General features: G+C 53.8%; 2 protein-coding genes across 6 annotated transcripts in view; one reads left to right on the top strand and one right to left on the bottom strand.

Annotated features, from left to right (window-relative positions):
* The window catches only part of PGAP2 (post-GPI attachment to proteins 2), an 18741-nt gene extending 16323 nt beyond the window's left edge, over positions 1 to 2418 (bottom strand). For 3 of the 4 annotated variants that reach the window (XM_051608781.1, XM_051608783.1, XM_051608785.1), the window contains exon 1: positions 2282 to 2326. The gene's annotated coding sequence lies outside the window, so the exon portion shown is untranslated. Of the gene's footprint in view, positions 1 to 2281; positions 2327 to 2384 lie in introns of those variants that run through there. The other variant, XM_051608782.1, reaches the window with a different exon arrangement.
* Positions 2419 to 2778: 360 nt separating this feature from the next.
* Positions 2779 to 21101, top strand: part of NUP98 (nucleoporin 98 and 96 precursor) — a 49954-nt gene continuing 31631 nt past the window's right edge. For both annotated transcript variants that reach the window (XM_051608646.1, XM_051608645.1), the window contains exons 1-14: positions 2779 to 2871; positions 6491 to 6593; positions 7255 to 7356; positions 7844 to 8023; positions 9303 to 9442; positions 10504 to 10611; positions 11242 to 11425; positions 13286 to 13449; positions 14218 to 14355; positions 15333 to 15420; positions 17138 to 17230; positions 17608 to 17748; positions 19394 to 19527; positions 20496 to 20683. In XM_051608646.1, coding sequence (XP_051464606.1) covers positions 6521 to 6593; positions 7255 to 7356; positions 7844 to 8023; positions 9303 to 9442; positions 10504 to 10611; positions 11242 to 11425; positions 13286 to 13449; positions 14218 to 14355; positions 15333 to 15420; positions 17138 to 17230; positions 17608 to 17748; positions 19394 to 19527; positions 20496 to 20683 — 1733 coding nt within the window. In that variant the 5' untranslated portion in view covers positions 2779 to 2871; positions 6491 to 6520. The remainder of the gene's footprint in view (positions 2872 to 6490; positions 6594 to 7254; positions 7357 to 7843; positions 8024 to 9302; positions 9443 to 10503; positions 10612 to 11241; positions 11426 to 13285; positions 13450 to 14217; positions 14356 to 15332; positions 15421 to 17137; positions 17231 to 17607; positions 17749 to 19393; positions 19528 to 20495; positions 20684 to 21101) is intronic.

The following is a 21101-nucleotide window of genomic DNA, read 5'->3' as shown; positions in this document are numbered from 1 at the left end:
GGTCCAGCCCCCGAGAGCCACCAGCAGAGAGGCGCACACAGCTGGCAGAGGAACCTGTGGCCTGTGGTGCTGGGCTCTCCTGGCCCCGGGGTGAGCACCAAGGACGGGGAGATGAAACCACCAGCCTGGAGATGCAGCTGAGACACACCCAACAGTGCATGTGGAACCACTGAACAGTTCTGGTTGGAAAAGACCTCTGAGATCCTCCAGCCCAACCCTTCCCCCAGCCCTGCCCAGGCCACCCCTGCCCCGTGTCCCTCAGCACCATCTCCAGGGCTTGGAAACCTCTCCAGGGATGGGGACTCCCCCCTGCCCTGGGCAGCCTGGGCCAGGCCCTGACAACCCTTGCCAGGAAGGAATTGTTCCCCAGATCCAACCTCAGCCTCCCCTGGCACAACTTGAGGCCGTTCCCTCTGGTCCTGTCGCATGTTCCTGGGGAGCAGAGCCCGACCCCCCTGGCTCCAACCTCCTCTCAGGAGCTGCAGGGAGCACAGCACAGTGTCCCACAGTCCCAGAGTCCCCAGCAGGGATGTCCCAGCCTGGGCTGGGCTGAGCAGCACGAGGCTGATCCCATGCAGGGCAGTCAGCTCTTTTCAGCCCGGCCACTCAATCCAGACCATTCCTGGACGTTCCTGCTGCCCCCGGGCTGCCAGAGCATCCACACCTCCCAGCCCCAAGCCCATCCCAGCTTTCCTGGAGCCCCTTCAGGCCCTGGAAGGTGCTCTCAGGTCTCCCTGGAGCCTTCTCTTCTCCAGGCTCAACACCCCAACTCTCCCAGCCTGGCTCCAGAGCAGAGCTGCTCCAGCCCTCCCAGCATCTCCGGGGCCTCCTCTGGCCTCTCTCCAACAGCTCCGTGTCCTTCCTGTGCTGGGGACCCCAGAGCTGCTCCCAGCCCTGCAGGGGGGTCTCAGCACAGGGGACAATCCCCTTATCAGGCTGGGGAACCCAGGCTAGGGGGTCTATCAAGCCCAGCCTGGAGCAGGGACTTGGGGCTCCCCTCCAGCTGGGTCCCCACACTCACTGGTGCCATCTCACCCCAGCCATGACTGTTCATCCTGTCACCCTCCTGTGCAGCCCTGCCCCCAGCCCAGCTGCCCCCAGCCCTGCAGGGGGTCACAGCCACATTAAATCAGCCCCCACCATCACACACACCTTCCCCCGAGCTCTCCTCCCTCCACACCTGGCCCCGACCCCTCCTGTCCCCACCCACGGGCTGGGGACAAAAGCCACCAGGGGCTGTGACCTTCTCCTCCCAGCTGGGGATTCCCTGTCTCACCCCACCCCCAGGCTCAGGCTTCAGGACAAATGGGATTGAGACAATCCCCAGGGAACCCAGTTACCAGCCAGGGCAGGAGGCTGGGCAGTGCAGCCACCCCAGTTCCTCCAGTGCCACAAGCACAGGGAACTGTCCCCACCAGTGCTGAGGGACCCCAGCAGCTCTACCATGGCTCTGTGGGACTGGGATGGTGAGTGGGGACCCCCCCAGCCAGTCCAGGCTCACCCCTCTGGAATGTCCCCCCCAGGCAGTGACCCCAACCCCAGGGGAGACAGCTCTGAAGGGACAAGAGGGGTCCCTGGAGGAGGGAGGCTCAGCTGAGGGGGCACATGGGGGGTCCTGGGGACGTCCAGGGCAGGTCCATCCCGTGGGGAGCAGCCTCACAGCATGTGGGGGGGACACAGTGACCTTGTCACCCCCAAAACGGGAGCCCCTGACGAGCCCCCGTCACCCTCTCACGAGGGTCTTGCCCAAGAGGAGGTGAATAAAACAGCAAACCCTGTGTCACCTGCTGGCAGAGCCCCCGGCCAGCCCTGCTCCCAGGGAACAGAGACCACCCCTCAGGCACCTCACAACCACCCAGGTTCCTCCCCCAGGGACCTCGCAGTGCTCTGACCCCCCCCCAGGTGCCCACATTCCCCAGAGAACCCCCCCCCAGGCACTCCCACCCCCCTCCAGAGACCCCCAGGACTGCGCTGGGACCCCCACGCTTTCCTCACGCCCCCAGAGATGCCCCCGCTGGGTCCCACTCCCTCCCCCCGAGACCCCCCAGGCCCTCACAGTGCTGTCAATGATGCCCCCCCCCCCCCCCAACACCCCGCACCCCCCGAGACCCCCCAGAACCCCACACCGCTATGACCCCTCACCCCCCCCCGCCCCGGGGGACCCCCAGGCCCTCACAGCGACCCCCGCAGATGCCCCCCTCCCCCCCCCCCCGCACCCCCAAAACCACCCCCCTTGTGCCCCTTCCCCTCACCCCTCCCACCGCACCCCCGGCCCCCTCACCGCTCGGCCGCCCCGCTCCACGCTCCGGTCCCGGTTCTTCCCCCCCCTCCCCGGGGCCTTTTCCCCCCCCTCCCCCCGGCGCAGCGCCCCCCACCGGCCCCACCTCCTCCCGCGCGGCCCCTTTAAGGCTCCCGGCCCCGCCCCTCTGCGGCCCCAGCTACGCAAGCGCCTCGGGGCTCTGGGATTGGCTGTCCCGGGAGAAGTCCCGCCCCCTCCCAGCTCCCCGGATGTTGGGCGGGGCTGCGGCAGCGCGCTTCTGGACCCTTCCCAGGCGTTAGCTCCGCCCCCTCCTCGCGTCAGGCCAATGGGCGGGCAGAGCGGTGCGGACGTCACGCCGGGCTTCGCCCAATCAGCGGTCAGCGCTCCGTTTCCCCCCCTCCCGGAGGAAGAAGGGGCGGGACCTGCCTGGCTTTCGCAGCGCGGCAGCCAATAGGGAGGGCGGGCGGGCGGGCTCAGCCAATGGGGAGGCGGGCCGGGCGGTGCACGCGCGGGGGCTGCTGGGAGGCGCGCGGAGCGGGCTGTGACGCAGCTTCCCCCGTGAGGCGGCGGCGGGAGCGGCGCGGAGCGAGCGGCCCGGCCCGGGCTGCCCGGTGAGTGGCCCTGCCCCCCGAGCCCTGCCCGGGGCGTCACCCCCCCCCCGAGCCCTGCCCTTCCCCCCGAGCCGCCCCCCCCCGGCCCCGCGGCCGCCGCGGCCTTTGTTTCGTAGCGCTGCTCCCGGGAGACCGGGCCGGGCTGAGGCCGCGGGGGGCGGCGGGGGGAGGGGGTGCCGGGGCAGCCCGCGGGCAGGCCCCGCTCCGCCCGCCCGTCCGTCTGGCGGGGGTCCTGCCGCCCCCCGCCCAGCTCGGGAGGCTCCGGCCGCTTCGAGGGGGCTCCTACCGGAGGTGCCGGGGGGTTCGCCGGGAGGGAGCGGGGCTGGGGGGGCAGGAGCGGCGGAGCTGCCCAGCCGGGGTCGCGGGGGGCCTGTCCCCCGGTGGGGCCTGTCCCCCGGTGCGGGCTGTCCCCAGGGTCTCGCCTGCGTGTCCCGGCGGCCCGGCTGCCGTCGGGGGTGGTTGTTTGTTTGAAGCGATGAAAAGGAATCGATGGTGTTTCCTTGGATGCAGGGGGGGGTTTATGGGATGTGGTTGTAGAACGGTCCTTAAGAGTCGCTCAGGAGTGAGGGGGCGGCTCCTCCCCGGCTGCGGCGGTGCCCAGCAAGGGGGACAGAACCGTGATACTTATAAAAAACAGCTGCTTTTTTCAGTCTCGTCTTGCTTTTAGACACACAGAACCGTGGGATGATTTGGGTGGGAAGGGACCTCAAAGCTCATCCAGTCCCGCTTGGCTGCCATGTGCAGGGACACCTCCCACCAGCCCGGGCTGCTGCTCTTCGGCTCTGGTGCTGGAGCCTCCAGGGGCTCTGGGTGTGTTTTCCTGGGGCAGCCCAGGGTGGTTATGGGGCTCTGGGGCTGCTTCCCTGTGCCCCTCTGTTGGCCTCAGGGGCTGTGACCACACACCAGCCCAGGTCTCTTTGGGCAGGAGCTCCTGAACCAGGGCTGCTCAGGATCAGGGGATGTTAAAACTTCAAACCCCACAAGAGTGTAAAATCTTGTAACAGCTTCTCTTAGAAGTTGCTGAAATTTTAGAAAACTTTGTTTTCTTCTGAAGCAGAATGTGACATTTAACCATCCTTGGGACAGCTGTGGCATAAAAAAGGGGTAGGGGTGAAAGGAGAGGAGTTTTGTGGGTTGCAGGTGAGGTGCGGAGGAAGAAGGTTGGACAGCAACTGGAAACTGCAACTGGGGACACTGGGTGTGGGTGATATAGTGAAAGGGAGGGCAAATGGTGAAGTTTGGGGGTGGGGGAGGTGGATGTTCTTGGAACAGAGCACAGAGGTTGGATTTCAGGAAGGCAGGGGGAGCTGGCTCTGTGTTCTGTCCTGCTGGAAAACAAAAAAGCCACCTTGGCACCACCAAGGGGTTGTGCTCGGGGAAGAGTTGGGGGTGCAGCCCCTGACAGGGTGTGTGTGAGCAGGTCTAGGGGGCAGGGGTTGGGATGGGGTGTGGGATGCATGGAAGGATCCTGTGGAGAGGCAGGAGGCAGCTCTGGGCTTAGGGAGTTCTGAGAGTTTGTCAGATCAGCTCCTTCTTGCTTTCTTTCTTACACCAGGGTAGTTTTATTTAAAGTGCTCCTGGTGCTCGTAAGGACGTGGAGCTGGGATTGGGGAGACCCTGAACAGCCCAGATTGTGCCCTGGGGCTGAAATTGTTGCTGTTCCAAAGAGCTGGATTTCACCTAAAACACAGGTGTTTGGTCCCAATTTGCTCCTGGCCCTTCCAGCCCCAATTTCCAGGCTCAGCTTCAGGATCTGGCTGTTCCCAGGAGGTGGTGGGGATTTTTGGGAAACAAACCCTCCTGGTGTCATGGAGGGGCAGGTGGATTGAGTGACTTCCCCTGGGAGTGGCTGTGCTGGGCCATGTGCTGGGTGCTCCTTTCAGGGCTGCCCAGGGACAGGACAAGGGGCCACAGGCACAAGCTGGAGCACAGGAGGGTCAAGCTGAAGATGAGGAGGAGCTTGTTGCCTGTGAGGGTGGCAGAGCCCTGGGCCAGGCTGCCCAGAGAGGCTGTGGAGGCTCCTTCTCTGGAGACATCCCAACCCTCTGGAGGTTCCTGTGGGACCTGCTGGAGGTGACCCTGCTCTGGCAGGGGGTTGGATGGATGATCTCCAGAGCTCCCTGCCAACCCTCTGTGACCCTGTGGGGCATGGGCTGCCTTTTAGGGAGCAGGATGGAAAAGTGGATGGAATTGGGGAGCTCTAGGGAGCTGTGGAACTGGGTGGAGGTCAAGGTTTGACTGAACTTGTTGGCAACCAAATGAGGAATCCTAGAACCTCAGATATTGGAACGGAGCTCTGGAGATCGTCCAGTGCAACCCCCCTGATGCAGCAGGGACACCCAGGGCAGACCCCACAGGAACCTCCAGAGGGGTCTTGAAAGTCTCCAGAGAAGGAGCCTCCACAGCCTCTCTGGGCAGCCTGGCCCAGGGCTCTGCCACCCTCACAGGCAACAAGCTCCTCCTCATCTTCAGGTGGAGCTTCCTGTGTTGTAGCCAGAACCAAGAACAGTTGGTAGGAGTTCATTGCTATCCTGGATGTTGAGCCTCCTGGAAAATCTAAACAGAGTTTAAAAAAAACAACACCAAAATGCTGAAAATGAGTGTGTCATTCTGTAAAGCAGAGTCCTCCTAAGGTGACAGTAAGTGCTTGGTGAATGTTCTCAGCCTGGGCTGTGTCATGCAGCTCCCTGAAAGTGCTGGTTCTGCAGTGGAGGAGCTGGAGCTGTCAGCAGTGGATTCTTTTCTGGATAATCCTGCCATTTTCAGTGGTGGAGCTCAGGGTGTCACTCCCCACAGAGAGACATCTCTGGCTGGGGTAGGACAGAAGCTCCTGTGGTGATGCTGCTTTAGCTTTGTTGGTTTCATTTAAAAAAAGAGCTGTAAGGTTGTGTTTGGACTTGGAGAAGAGATTGGAGTGAGGTGGCGGCACTGGGTGGGTCTGTAAATAAAACCATGGGTGGTGTGAAGGTAAATTTGGCTTAAATGAGATGAAACCCCCCTGAACACGTGTTTAAAAAAAACAACTTTCTGGAAGTGAAGCCAGTCCTGATGCAGCCCCTGGGCAGCAGATGGGAGGCAGGTGGAAGGTGTATTCCTGAAATTCTGGTGCATTTCTCCATGTCTTGTTTTGAAGTAGGTGGCAAAGGGGGGTTGAACAGGAAAGAAGTGATGGAAAATCCTGGGACTGTCACAGGAACAGCTGGAGCACAGTGCAGATCTTGGGGGTCTGTCTGGCCTTGAGGTGGCCTTTGATACCTTTGGGTATCAAAGGTGGCAGGAACAGAAGTGCTGGTGGCTTTAGGTGTTCTGGAGGGGGGTGCTGAGCACAGGTGCTTCAGGGGAGCAGTTTTGTTTATTGGGATTTTTTTTCAGCCTGTTCAATAAACTCAGACATAAAAATCCAGACATAACTGAGCTGGGAAGCAGCTTCCCTGGGATGTCACTGGAGTGTTGATGTTATTGTCCCTTTCAGGGCCTGACCTTGCCTAGTGTGGCTTCAAGGTGCTGCCTTGCCTTTTGTGGTGGAGGTGCTGAGGTCAGGTGGCTTCCAGCAACTGGTGGGGGGGAGGAGAGAGTTTTCAAGATAAGCTTTAATTAAGAGCTGAATTCTTCTTTCCAGGTTTGGGGAAAAACCTGATACATCCTAAAAATGTTTAACAAATCCTTTGGGACTCCATTTGGAGGCAGCACTGGCTTTGGGACAACTTCCACTTTTGGGCAAAGTAAGTAATCCATCCTGACTGACTGTTTGGTACCTGAGGTGTTTTTTCCTGGAGGTGCAGGTTGAGGATCAGGCAGAGATGGGAATTCTTGGTGTGGATGGAGCTGGGAGGGTGGAATTGAGGTGCTGCTCAGCTGTCCAGCTCACTCACTTTGCAGGAAATCAGGGTCATGACCCCTCAGCTTCTCCACTAACCCAAGCTTTTAATTTGGCTAGATACCAAGATCCCACTTACAGTCCTTGAAACTCCCTTGTCTAAAAGGAGTGGAAACTGGAATGCTTGGATAAAGACTGCCCTGCCAGGGTGGGGGGAGAGATTCTGTCTGTCAAGTCGTTGGGAAGACTTGAAAAGAAAAAGTATGTAATGTGAGGAGTGTCTTCTGGAGATACAGGTTGTAACTGGCACAGTGAGTGAGATTCCAGCCATTAAAGGAGGCTGAGTTAATGCGTGGGGCCTGATTGTTAGGAAGGAACCAAAACAGTTTATGTTGCTCCTAAACTGAGGGGTAAGAAGAGCAACCTCAAGGTGCTGCACAGAGTGGCCTTGCAGAGGGAGGAGGGTCTTGGCACTTCTGGAAGGCTCAAAGCTGGTGACAGCATTTTGGTTTGTGGTGCATGTGCTCAGAACATGGTTTCATCTCAACCATGATGCTGATTTTCAGATGCTGGCTTTGGTACCACGAGTGGAGGAGCCTTTGGAACATCAGCCTTTGGGTCCAACAATAACACTGGAGGCCTCTTTGGGGGCACCCAGACCAAACCAGGTACTGCTGGGTTAGAATGGGGGGGTTGGAAGGGACCTCACCTAGTCCAGCCCCCCTGCAGTGCAGACCTTTCTAACTAGACCAGGTTGCTCAGAGCCCCATCAAGCCTGACCTTGAATGTCTCCAGAGATGGGGTCTCCACCACCTCTCTGGGCAGCCTGTTGCAGTGACCCACCACCCTCAGTGTAAAGAGCTTCTTTCTGAATCCCCAGTCAGAACCTGCCCTGCTCTAGTTGTGGTTGTAGTGCAGGACACACTCCTGGGAGGAGGATGTTACTGGAGAGCAGGGGGAAAGGAAAAAAAAAAAACAAACCACAAAAAACCCAACCAACATCAAGAAACCAGTAACAAAAGCAAGGCTAAAAACCAAACACCACCCCCCCATAAAGAAACACACCCAAACCAACAACAAAAAAAACCCAACAAACAAACACAAAACCCCAGGCCCGTGATGACTGCAAAGATTAATCATCTCTTTCTGTCTTAGGAGGATTGTTTGGCTCGACCACGTTTAACCAGCCAGCCACCTCCTCCACAAGCACTGGCTTTGGGTTTGGAACATCAACTGGGACATCAAACAGCCTGTTTGGAACCACCAGCACGGGTGGGGGCCTCTTCTCATCCCAGAATAATGCCTTTGCACAGAACAAGCCAGCTGGGTTTGGAAGTGAGTAAAACTGCTGTCCCCCTGCTGGACACTGCTCAGTGGCTTGGCAGAGCACGAGGCTGTGTGGCACAGGGGCTTGGGGGGGGGTTTGGGTGGGTTTACCCTCCTGAAGGATGTCATGACATTATTGGTGTCTGGCAGCAGCCAGGGAGGCTGGTGGGCTGCAGAACCCATAGAATCATGGATAGAATCATAGGATGGTGAAGGTTAGAAGGGACCTTAAAGATCATCAGGTTCCAACCTCACAGCTATGAGCAGGGGCACCTCCCACCAGCCCAGGCTGCACAAGCCCCATCCCACCTGCCCTTCAACACCTCCAGGGAAGGGGCAGCCACAACCTCCCTGAGCAGCCTGTTCCAGTGCCTTCCTACCCTCATGGGGAAGAATTTCTTCCTGATGTCTGACCTAAATCTCCCCTCTTTCTCTTTAAAACCATCACCCCTTTTCCTGTCACTGCCCTCTCTGGTGAAAAGTCCCTCCCCAGCTTTCCTGCAGCCCCTTCAGGCCCTGGAAGGTGCTCTCAGGTCTCCCTGGAGCCTTCTCTTCTCCAGGCTGAACACCCCAACTCTCCCAGCCTGGCTCCAGAGCAGAGCTGCTCCAGCCCTCCCAGCATCTCCGGGGCCTCCTCTGGCCTCTCTCCAACAGCTCCGTGTCCTTCCTGTGCTGGGGACCCCAGAGCTGTTCCCAGCCCTGCAGGGGGGTCTCAGCAGAGCAGAGGGGCAGAATCCCCTCCCTGGCCCTGCTGGCCCCACTTCTTGTGATGCAGCCCAGGACAGCTGTGATTCTAGCCAGGAGCTATAAAATAACATGCACAAGGAGGTTCCCTGGCATTTTCTGTTCTTCAGTATCTTCTGGTGCTGCTTGATTGTAGCTTTTCCCCCTGCCTGTCACACAGCAGTTTTAGTTGGTTTTGCTTCTGGCACTGAAATGCTTGAAATGCCTCTTAAACTCTGCTGTGGTTCCCTGAAGCAGAAGCAACTGCTTGCAGGCCCTTCTGAGGGGAGAGAAGAGGCCTCCCTGCTTCCCTTCATTATACTCTTAATTTCCTCACCACTGTCAGGGGTGGAACTGGTTCCCGTGGCTGTGCTGGTGTTCCCTGGGGTGATGAGCTGGACACTCCCTCTACAGCAGGAGATTGGATTCCAGCCCTGCTGAAAAACTTATTCTAGCAGTTCTTTCCATTTACAAACTATTTTGTACTTCAAATGCAAATATTTGTGAGTAAGCTTTAAAATTCAGGTTTGTTTTTCTACGGATCTTTTTCTCTTTTTCTTTAAAGACTTTGGCACCAGTACCAGCAGTGGAGGTCTCTTTGGAACTACTAACACCACTTCCAATCCTTTTGGGAGTACTTCTGGCTCTCTTTTTGGCCCAACTAGTTTTACTGCTGCTCCAACTGGCACAACCATCAAGTTTAATGTGAGTTCTGCTTTTCCCTCCTAACCAAGCTTGTTTACTGTAGGAAATGTTACATTTTGCTGTTCCTCCTGTCATGTAGTGTCTTGGTCTCAGCTGAAGAAAGTGGGGAGTTCACATGCAAAGTGTGCAGTGTTCTGAGATGATTTGCAAACATCCCCTTCAGTGGAAGTGTCGCAGTGGAAATAGGATGTATGATTAAGTCCAAAGAATTAGATTTATTTTGGTTTTAATTCTGAATTTGCCAAACTCCTAAAACCCTGTGGAGCAACGTCCTGTTGGGAGCTGCTCACAGCTGCAGGGGGGAAGCAGCTCATAACGTGGAGGCTCCTCAGGGAGGCAGGAAGGGCCACAGGATTTGGGGGGATCAACATGAAATGCTAACAGCAATAAGGGTTAAAAACATCTTGGAATGGGTCAAAAGAATCACAGTTCTCCCAGGAGCCAGGGTGGCTTGGGAATGTGCAGGGCAGGTGGGTCCCCTGGGGGCCTGGGGTGAGTCCCCTTTAAGAAGGGGCTGCAAACGGCTGAGGGGCTGTGGCAGTTGGAGATGGCAGGTGGCTGGGAAAGGGCCGGCGTGGAAATGGGGTAACTGGTGCTTGCTGGGAAGAGGCTTTCCTCTTCCCAAATCCTTGTTCCTGCGAATCTCAGCCCTCTTTGTTTCTAGGCTGAGGCTTTGTTACTCTGGGATGTAGGCAGAGCTGGGCTGGGCTGTGGCAGGTCGAGTGCTGGGCCTTCCTACTGCCAGGAAATGAACGAGGGAGAATGAAGCCCCTGCATAGCCAAGTGATCTGTATCACAGGTTTAGGCAAACTGCTTTTAGAGGCCAGCTGAAAAATGAGAGGCACTGCCTTGTCCTGGGTGTTCCTGGGGTAAACTCCACCCCTGCTTGCTGCTGAGTGTTGCTCAGCACTGGGTGAGGCCTCAGGTGCACAAGTGAGTGGCACACTGCTGCTGCCCTGGGCTCGGTTCTGGTGTGAACAGCATCTGCAGAGTGAGCACAAACTGTATGAATGAAGTCCAGCTGCATTTCACATCTGATACCTGAACCTCTTCTCTTGCAGCCACCAACTGGTACAGATACTATGGTCAAGTCTGGAGTTAGCACCAGCATCAACACCAAGCACCAATGTATCACCGCTATGAAAGAGTATGAGAGCAAATCCCTGGAGGTCAGTCCATGAGTGCTCAGACTTGCTTCTCTTCTTGGCTGTGCCTTAGCCTTGGTTTAGTACAACTTTTTTTTTTTACTGTAATAAGTATCTTCTGTGCTGATGAGTGTGAGTACAGCCTTGAGTATCTGCATCAAGAGGTATCACAAAGTAAAGCACTTAATGTCTCACCCTGTTCATGCATTTGTTTTTAAATGTTTACCACTGGAATTCTGAAGAGCTGAAATTCCATCTCCCATGCATAGGGGGGTGAGGTGCAGTTGAGGGCAGCCCTGAACTGCTGAGAGAACAGCAGAAGCTTGGACAAAACTCAGATGTTTAATAGAACCTTGTGTTCCCAGATATTTAACCCTGAAGCCTTTAATTCAGGTTGACCTCTTTGATACTTCAAAACAGGTCTGCTCAAAAAAGCTCTGAGAAGTCAAATTGAAGCCCAGACATGAGCTGCAGAGGTACAGCTCAGTTCAGGTCCTGGTTTTGGTGTCCCTATTTTAATAACATGTAGGTGTTAGGGCATTTCTTGTTACCTCCATCCTGGAGCTGGCTGGAACACTGTATGAACACACTGGTGCCACTGTTCTGACCTGTGTCTAGAGAACCTGTGAAGAGACCTGGATTTTCCTTTTTTAGGAACTCCGTTTAGAAGACTACCAGGCAAACAGGAAAGGGCCCTCAAACCCTGTAGGGGCAGGAGCAGCTGCAGGATTGTTTGGATCTTCCACTGCTACATCGAGTACAGCCACAGGACTGTTTGGCTCTTCTACAACTAACACGGGCTTTTCATATGGGCAGAATAAAACTGCTTTTGGAACCAGTAAGTACTGCCTGTCCCCCCTTCTTGCTGTGCCCAGATGTTCTGTTGAGCTGTTGAAAATTCTGTCGTTAAAAAGATGAGCTCAGAATTTCATTGGTTGTATTATCAGTGTTCAGTGATCAGGTTCTTTGCCACAGAAATCTCTGACTTTCCCTTCAGGGTTGCAGAGTTCCTCTGCACCCCCAAGCTCCACTGCAGGACAGCTCACGAGAGCACCTGGGCAGTTCCCATGGGCCAGTAAAACAACTGGAAGTAAAACCCCCAGGCCCTGGGTAACCATCAGAAGGGTGGTGGCATCAGATGGTTCATGGTGGGGTCAAGATTCTACTTGTAATGAGCAAACAGAAATTCCCTGGAAATGAAGAAGATAATTTAGAGACTCCTCACTGGGCTTTGCCAGGAGCTCTTCTCCACAGCATATCAGGGCTTAGGTCTGACCTGTTACACGTTGGTCTGTCCTGGTTTCTCCGTGTCCATTTTGGTCAAAAAGCAAAAGCCAGGCATGAAGCCACTACTTTACACAAGTGTTTGTGTCCCTGGTGGCTGCAGGGCCGTTGTGCTCACCAGCTCCTGGTAACTTTTTGAACTCAGTGTGAAACAAAGAGTTTTGAAAAGTTCGAAAACAAATAATGTTTTAATTAGCTTCTGCTGCAAACCTAAAGGAGTTATTTGTGTTTGTGGAATTAGACTGTGAACAGCAGATCAGTCCTGCAGGCTGCAGAAGCAGAGGTGATGATCAGCTGTAAGAGAGGCTGGACTGCCCTGGGTTAGGGCTGTGTCTGTTCTTCGTGGCAGGCCCTGCTGGGCTGGATCTTGGGCCTTGAATGTGTGGGTTGAGCTGAGCAGCACAAAGGTGGCCAGATTCCTCTGCCCCTGGCAAGGTCTGGTTGAGGGAGCAGCTCTGCTGTGGGGACAGGCTGAGAGAGCTGGGGGTGCTCAGTGGAGAAGGCTCCAGGGAGACCTTTTGTGGCCTTTCAGTACTTAAAGGGGGCCTATGAGGAAGATAGGGACAGACTTTTTAGCAGGACAAGGACTGATGGTTCTAAACTGGCAGAGGAGAGATGGAGATGAGATGTGAGGGAGAAATTCTGTGCTGTGAGGGTGGGGAGAGCCTGGCCCAGGTTGCCCAGGGAAGCTGTGGCTGCCCCATCCCTGGCAGTGTTGAAGGGCAGGTTGGATGGGGCTTGGAGCAGCCTGGGCTGCTGGGAGGTGGCCCTGCCCATGCAGGGGTGGCACTGGGTGGGCTTTAAGGTCCCTTCCCACCCAAACCAGCCTGGGATTCTGGGAGCATCTTAGCACTGCCCAGCCCAGCACCTTCATGTAGTTCTTGTGCAGTCAGTTCTGGAGAAAGCACCTTGTTCTGCAGAGATAGCACCAGCAGTGGTGAGAAGGAGCAGAAGCTCCTGTCTCTGCCTGCACCATTTTTACCACATGTGAACAGCACTTTCCTTTGGGAGAAAAAAGGGGGAAGGTGTTTGAAGGTGAGGTGAGAGTGTCTGCAGTTGTGGTTGTGTGGGTTGGAGAGCAGAACTTCTCTGTGGGGCACTGTCCAGTCTGCAGGTGCTCATAGTACAGAGGAGAACAAGTTGCCCTTGTCACAGCTGGCACCTTTTCGCTCAGATCTGTCTGTGGGGTAAACTTGCTGGTGGTAGTTTGGTGTTGTGCTCACATGGGCTTTAGGGAAGGAGAACCTGAGGAGATACCCAGTGTGACCCATCTGGACGCAAGGGTCATTCCCTTTGCTGTTCCATGGAGCTGGAGGATCTTTTTCCCCTCTTGAACATGCTGAGTGTGGACACGTATGTAGTGGGTGTGGATAAACACTCAAGGAGTTATAACCAGTGTATGTATTTGCTGTAGGCACGACTGGCTTTGGAACTGGCACGACGGGGGGTCTCTTTGGCCAGCAGTCCCAAACCACCAGTTTGTTCAACAAACCCTTCGGCCAAGCCACGACGACGCAGAACACCGGCTTCTCCTTCGTCAACACCAGCACTTTGGGGCAGCCCAACACGAGCACCATGGTAAGATAAAGTGTGGGAACCCCTCATTCTCTGAGTTGAGGTGGAGGTGCTGGACAGGGGAGCCTGTGATTCAGTGATCCAGGCCGTCCTCAAGCTGCAGAACAGCTCCATGAAGGTGGGGTGTGAAGCTCTGGGCACTGCTCTGAGCCAGTAGCTTCTTGCCAACTCCGTTTTTGATTCCTGATAACTGGACAGCAACACAGCTTTTCACAAGTGGCTTTTCCCATTCCCTTCTTCAAGCAGCCTGCTCTCTCTCTTAGGTGCTTCCAATCATGTTCACACCAATAATATAACTCTGCTATTAACATTCTGTGGGAATTAATGACCAGTTCTGTACCTCTGGTGACTAACGAGCAGTGCTCACAGGCCCTGGTGACTGAAGGAAGCCATGGAGCTGTGACCTGTTGCACAGCTGGGGACTTTGGCTCCAAATATACTATGTTCTTTCTGAATATGTTGTGACTTCTCTTAGGAAACACTCTGAAACACTTCCTTTTCATCTCCCTCACTCCAAGTGAGGAGGAAATTCCAATATCCTGTCAAGCTTGGAGAATAATGTTTGGGGGTTTTTTTAAACTCCCTTTTTGTAACTAATTTCTTGGATAATGACTAAAGCTTCTGAAATGTTTTTCACCCACAACCTTCCCCCAGCAGAAGGGTTAAAGTAGCATAATTTTATTAACCAGCTATGAGTGTTATTTCTGTGCCCATCAGTGCTAGGCTCTGGGAAGCCTCCCAGCATTATCCTAACCTCATTCCTGTTTGTAGGGTCTCTTTGGGGTAACCCAGCCCTCACAGCCTGGAGGCCTGTTTGGAACAGCTGCCAATACAAATGCTGGTACTGGATTTGGAACTGGAACTGGTCTGTTTGGACAAACTAACACAGGATTTGGTGTTGGTGGTTCGGTATGTCTGTGCCTTTATGAAGAAGAAAAATATTAAAATAAAGTCAAATAAAACCAGCTGAAAGTCCTGTCCCTGCATGTTGACCTCCAAGAGAATAGTGATGTCATAAGAGTTAAGGTGCAAAACCAGTGTGGTCTTGCCTAGACTGAAGGATGTCATATAAACAGGTGTGATAGAACTAGTGTTGCAGAAATAACTGTTTTTCATCAAGTAATGTCCTAATAAAAGGCTTGGCAGGCTGAGGAGGTTGGGGGTGTTCAGCCTGGAGAAGAGAAGGCTCCAGGGAGACCTGAGAGCACCTTCCAGGGCCTGAAGGGGCTCCAGGAAAGCTGGGGAGGGACTTGGGACAAGGGCAGGGAGGGCTGGGAGCAGGGGGAAGGGTTTCCAGCTGGCAGAGGGAGCTGGAGCTGAGATGGGAGGGAGAAATTCTGTGCTGTGAGGGTGGGGAGAGCCTGGCCCAGGTTGCCCAGGGAAGCTGTGGCTGCCCCATCCCTGGCAGTGTTGAAGGGCAGGTTGGATGGGGCTTGGAGCAGCCTGGGCTGCTGGGAGGTGTCCCTGCCCATGCAGGGGTGGGACTGGATGGGCTTTAAGGTCTCTTCCAACCCAAACCATCCCATGATTCTATGTAAAGGCAGCAAGAGAGACTGAACATCTCACTGCTCATATATGGCTTGGGATGCTTCAACTTAGTTCTGAAAATACAGGCATTGAAATTGGGATGATGACAATCAAAAATGATCTTGATCCTTAGTCATTTTGGCCTTAGTTGAGAGTAAACACCAGTTTACAGGAGGTGCTTGGCATGTCCTGGTGCATGTGGCTTGTGAATAACACAGCTACTGGCAGCCTGGCTCATGTGGCCTGAGTCCTGCTTGGCCTTAGCTCTGCTTTCTTGCCCCCAGTGCGGCACTAATGCAGTTCTTTTCAGATCTCTGTCAAGTTTCCAAATTGATGTTTGTTGTTTTTTCTCCTTTCAGACTCTGTTTGGTAACAAACCAGCTGGATTTGGAACCACTACAACCAGTGCTCCCTCCTTTGGCACAACCACTGGCGGCGGCCTCTTTGGTAACAAACCCCCCTGACTTTAGGAACCAATACAGATCCTTCCAGTTTTGGTCCCTATGAAAATAGAATGGGGTTTCAGTCACTTAGAACTTTACTACAAATACCACACACCTGGCTGCTGGGTAGCACAGGGTAAATAGTTCTGGGTGTTCAGGTCCTCAGGTGAGCTGTGCTTCTGGTGGGTGGTGTTGTAGGGAGACATCTTGGCTGCTGGTTTGTCCTTTCCTCTCTGGTGCTTCCTGACTCAAGGGTAGTTAGGTGAAACTACCACTCTTCCAATGAGGGCTTAAGAAAAGGTGGAACCTGGAACTGAAACTCTTGAAAGCAAAGAATTTGTACAGCAGAGGTTTGCTAGGAGGCTGTAAATGTGCTGTGGTGGCAGAGGAGTGCTAAGAAGGAGGATGAACCAGAAATGGGGGAAAAGCAGCATTACCTGGAGCTTGATGGCAGGGACAGGGGAGCTTGAACTGGAGGGAAAATTAAAAAAATGGAGGAGTCTGTTCCAGTTGAATGTGTAGCTGCTGTTGTCTGGCATGGTGTGAAGGATCAAAGCCCTGAAGGGCTGTCTTGTGTCAGTGTTGGCCTGTGACTCACGTTGGAGAGCAGGTGTTGAACGGGTGTGTGGCTGAGCAGGAGAGACCTGTGGTGACAGTGGGAGGCAGTGACAGTCCCTGGCACAGAACTGCTGCTGAAAGCTTGTTTGGTTCCTTTTTCTTGACTCTAAGAGCAACAAAATTGTATTCCCTGAAATTGAGTGGGACTGGGTTGAGATCCTGGCACCTGCCCCTTTAATTTTTAATTGTAATATCAGCAATAAAGTCTAAAATACACTCACCTGCCAGAACAGGCAGGGAGGACAGTGCTGAGCTCCTGGGCTGCCTAGGCAGCTCCTCAGCCAGCACAGCTTCCTGGTGGTGACCAACCCTCAGCAAACTGCTCCCCATGTTTGTGGGGAAAGTTGCTTCCAAGTCCCCTGTTCTGCTGCTGTCCAAGATCTTCACAGTCACAGTGGTTAGTGTGCTGGTGGTGAACAACCCTGACTAGCAGGTGTGTTCAGTTTGCTCCTTGCAGTGGTAGGGTTTGTAGGGATAAAGGAGCTTGGTTCTTTCTGGTGTTGGTCCATGACTGCAGCTTTCTGGTTTAAATCTGTCCTTTCACACTAACCAACCACAGGATCATTTCACAATCTTCAGTTGAACAACTAACCTGTCTGCTGTTATGTTTGGATTGTACCTGGTTAAAGTTAGAGACATGCCTGTGACCTGGGTGCTCCTACCTCTGAGCTGTTACCTACTTTGTTGGGAAGAATCAGAGAAGCAGGTGTGTGGTATAAACAGTAATAAAGTGGAACTTGCTCCTTCCAGGCAGTTGCAGAAATGTGACACAGTTAATTCTGTTGCCAGATACAACATCATGTCAGCTCTGGCCTTCAGGAAAGCTTGGAAGCCTGTAACAAATTGAAAAGCTTGAGGAGGCAAAACCATGTTTTTCTGTACTCATGTTTTCAGTAGCCTGTTCTTCACCCAAACATGTTTTTACCAGTGAGGTCCCTTTCTGCTACTTGCCAGTTCAACTTCCATTGTGGGAAACTCTGAAGTTTGGCCTTAGCTGTGGCAGGGCTGTCTCTGAGCCAGGAGTGCCGATTTGTTTAAATCTAAGGTTTTTATTTCCTCTCTAACTGTGTTAGATTAACAAGCTACTGCTTCTCTTCTTGAAGGTTTTGGTGCCAACACTGCTGGAAATAGTTTGTTTGGAAATAAACCTGCTACTGGGACTCTGGGAACTGGGCTTGGAACAGGATTTGGGACAGGTAAACAGTTCACCAGCTCATTTCATGTCAGCATAAGCACGGTCCTGACACTTCACTGGTAACTTAGCCTTGGTGTTACCTGCTAACCAACATAGTAGAGGCTTTGCATGCTTTAGCTTGAAGCTCAGTCTCAAATCAGAACCAAGGCCAGCTAGCTAACAGGGTGCTAAATAACCTCTTAGAAGTGGCAGGCAGAGAAGTGGTGGCATCCTCTGTGTTCCAAGCCTCTGGCCTGATGGCCTGAGCCTGGGGTGTCTGTGGCCATCCAGAATGTTTCTTGCAGTTCTAACAAAGAGTTGATTCTTCGTGGTGGGGTAAATTGGCTTGTAAGTTTGTCACAGCCTTGTGGTAAATGACAGTCATCTCTCCTGGCACAGCTCTTGGGGCAGGACAGACATCTTTGTTTGGAAACACCCAACCTAAGCTTGGAGCAACGCTCGGAACGGGACCCTTTGGAGCAGCAGGGTTCAACACATCAACAGCTACTCTGGGCTTTGGAGCCCCTCAGCCTGCTGTGGGTGAGTGGGCCCTGACCCCCCTCAGCTCTGCTTCCCCCCTTGTTTCAGACATGCCTGGATGTAGGAGCACATCCCACCCAAATGCTTTGGAGGGAAAAATGTCTTTGGACATCACTTTGAGGCCACCTCTGTTCTGGGTAGCAGTGGAGACTGTGTTAATCAAGGGGTTTTGTTGCTAATTATATATCTTTTTAAAGTAATTTGGAGCTACCTTAACATTAGGAATAATTGCAGCTATTTTAGAGCTCTGTCTTCAAGATGAGCAATGTGTTTCTCATGAGTGAATTTGGGGCAGCAGGTGCTTACAAATAAAACATAAGGGAAGCGTAGTGTTGGCTTCTTCAGTCCAGGTAGGAGAGGGACTTGAGAGGTGCCTCCAGCCTGGCTGCTCTGGGAGCCTGGGAACACCCCTCAAAGGGTATGCTAGTTGTGATAGGCAGAATGTGGCTGAGTGGAGCTGTGTTCTCATCATGCTGAAATGCTCTCCCAACTCTGTGGTGCAGTCAGGTTTTACACATTTCTGTCCTGCTTCCACCATACTTCTGTAATTCTTGTGCTTGGACTTCTCTTGATGTAGCTCTGCAGATGATCCAAGTATTCCAGGGAGACCTGAGAGCACCTTCCAGTGCCTGAAGGGGCTCCAGGAAAGCTGGGGAGGGGCTTGGGACAAGGGCAGGGAGGGCTGGGAGCAGGGGGAAGGGTTTCCAGCTGGCAGAGGGAGCTGGAGCTGAGATGGGAGGGAGAAATTCTGTGCTGTGAGGGTGGGGAGAGCCTGGCCCAGGTTGCCCAGGGAAGCTGTGGCTGCCCCATCCCTGGCAGTGTTGAAGGGCAGGTTGGATGGGGCTTGGAGCAGCCTGGGCTGCTGGGAGGTGTCCCTGCCCATGCAGGGGTGGGACTGGGTGGGCTTTAAGATCCCTTCCCACCAAAGTCAGTCTGGGATTCACTTCTGTGGGCAGCATAGGGACAGGTCTCCCTGGTTAACATCTGCCCATTTAAACCAGCTGTTGATCTGGGAAGACCCACTTGTCTCAAACTGTACCTGCAGACATTGCCTGACCATCAGCTGCTGTTTCTCCAAAGGGATTTTGTTCCTTTATTGGAAACTCACAGATTCAATCTGGTTTTCTTGGAATTAGAGCTAAGCTGCTTTAGGTTGCTCCAAACACTTCATAGTGTGAACACTTGGGGTATTTTAATAGGAATTAAAATTAGAGCTAGAAGATGGAGGGACAAAACTAAGAGGCTTTTGTTGTAGAGAGGACTCCAGGCTGGTAAGTTTAATTGCTGGAGCAAGAGTATCAAATGTTTGTGTCACAGATTTCAATTGTTTGATTTCCTTAAAAGGTGTTTCAGAGGTCAAATGTGTTAGTTGAAGGTTTGGTGATCCAGGCTGATTCCCCTGGGGTGTAGCTCTCCATGCCCTCAGCTTTTCACAGCTTAAAACCTCCTGACTGTGGCTGCACATTCTCGTGAAGGGGCAGAATGGGATTCCTTCCTTCAGGCTGCTGCAGAAGTGGGGCTTGAAGAGCAGGGGGGAGGAATGCTGAAGTTTGTGTAGGAACTTGAGCTCCTGTGATTAGATTGGTTTTCTGCCTTCCTTGGTGCTAACAGTAAAGCTGTTAACTGGAAAATGTTCTTCTTCTAGCACTGACAGACCCAAATGCCTCAGCTGCCCAGCAGGCTGTTCTGCAGCAGCACCTCAATAGCTTGACTTACTCCCCCTTTGGAGATTCCCCACTCTTCAGAAACCCCATGTCAGACCCAAAGAAGAAAGAAGAGGTAAGTGCAGGAGAATGTGAAGCCCACCTGCTGGGTAGGATGGGAAGTGACTTGGTTTTGTGCTCACTGCACTTCAGTACCCGGAGGGCAGCAAAATGAGTTGCCATCTGAGTACTCATGCTGGTGCTGGGGTTTAATTTACTGCTTCTGAGTACAGCAGAGCCTTGGCTTTGGAGCTCTTGTTCTGCTCCCTGCTGCCAGTGGAGAATAAAGAGGTGATTGTCTGCACTTGAGGGGGTCCAGGGCTTAGCTTCAGCTTTGCTTACCACAGCTCTTGTGACAGCCTCTGGCAAACCACACCCTGCTGGTTTGTTTTAAAAGACAAAACCAGATCATTTTCAGACTCTTTAAGTGCTGAGGGAGGTTTAAAGTGTTCAGGAGCCTACAGGAAAGCTGGGAAGGGACTTGACAAGGGTGTGTAGTGATGGGATGAGGGGTAAAGGTTTAAAGCTGGAAGAGGGAGATTTAGGTTGGACATCAGGAAGACATTCCATCCTGTGAGGGTGGGGAGAGCCTGGCCCAGGTTGCCCAGAGAAGCTGTGGCTGCCCCATCCCTGGCAGTGTTGAAGGGCAGGTTGGATGGGGCTTGGAGCAGCCTGGGCTGCTGGGAGGTGTCCCTGCCCATGCAGGGGTGGGACTGGATGGGATTTAAGGTCCCTTCCAACCCAAACCATTCTATGACTCTGTGATTTTTAAGCAGCTGCTGCCCCTGGGCAGATTCCAGTGGCTAGAGGTTACTCCTCCCCAGGGCAGGTTGGCTCTTGCCAGAGCTTCCTAATGTCCTTTCCATGAGGGACTGGAAACTCCTGGTCTTTGGCATCCTTTCCATGACCTGCTCTCATCCAGCTTCGTGTCTTTGCTTTTCTTGATTGCTCCCCCCTCTACTTCTTTGCTCAAGATCCTTAAGTGGATCCAAATCCTTAGAGGAAATGGTGTGAAAACTGCAATTCTGTGTCTTTCTGTTGCAGAGGCTGAAACCAACCAACCCAGCAGCTCAGAAGGCCTTAACAACACCCACCCACTACAAACTGACCCCGCGTCCGGCCACCAGAGTGCGCCCCAAGGCTCTGCAGTCTGCTGGCTCTGCCAAGTCTCACCTCTTTGATGGCCTTGATGATGATGAGCCCTCCCTCTCCAACGGGGCATTCATGCCAAAGTTAGTGTTTGGGTTGGGAATCATGGGGGAGGGAGGAGGGGGTGCAAGAGCCTTCTGATCAGATTCAGTGAACTCCTGTAAAGTGTCCCAAATTCCAGGACTGTGTTGGGACCTAGTTCAAATAGGAACAGCAGTAACAGGTTTTGTGCAGAATTTGAATAGAAATGTCTTCTGTAGAAGAGATGAAAAGGAGTCTGTGGGGAAGCTGGGGAGGGGCTTGGGACAAGGGCAGGGAGGGCTGGGAGCAGGGGGAAGGGTTTCCAGCTGGCAGAGGGAGCTGGAGCTGAGATGTGAGGGAGAAATTCTGGGCTGTGAGGGTGGGGAGAGCCTGGCCCAGGTTGCCCAGGGAAGCTGTGGCTGCCCCATCCCTGGCAGTGTTGAAGGGCAGGTTGGATGGGGCTTGGAGCAACCTGGGCTG

The sequence above is a fragment of the Apus apus genome, chromosome 1 (genome assembly GCF_020740795.1).
Source record: "Apus apus isolate bApuApu2 chromosome 1, bApuApu2.pri.cur, whole genome shotgun sequence".
NCBI classification, from domain to species: domain Eukaryota; kingdom Metazoa; phylum Chordata; class Aves; order Apodiformes; family Apodidae; genus Apus; species Apus apus.
Note: the sequence above shows the minus strand (reverse complement) of the source record. Positions and strands in the feature narration are given on the sequence as shown.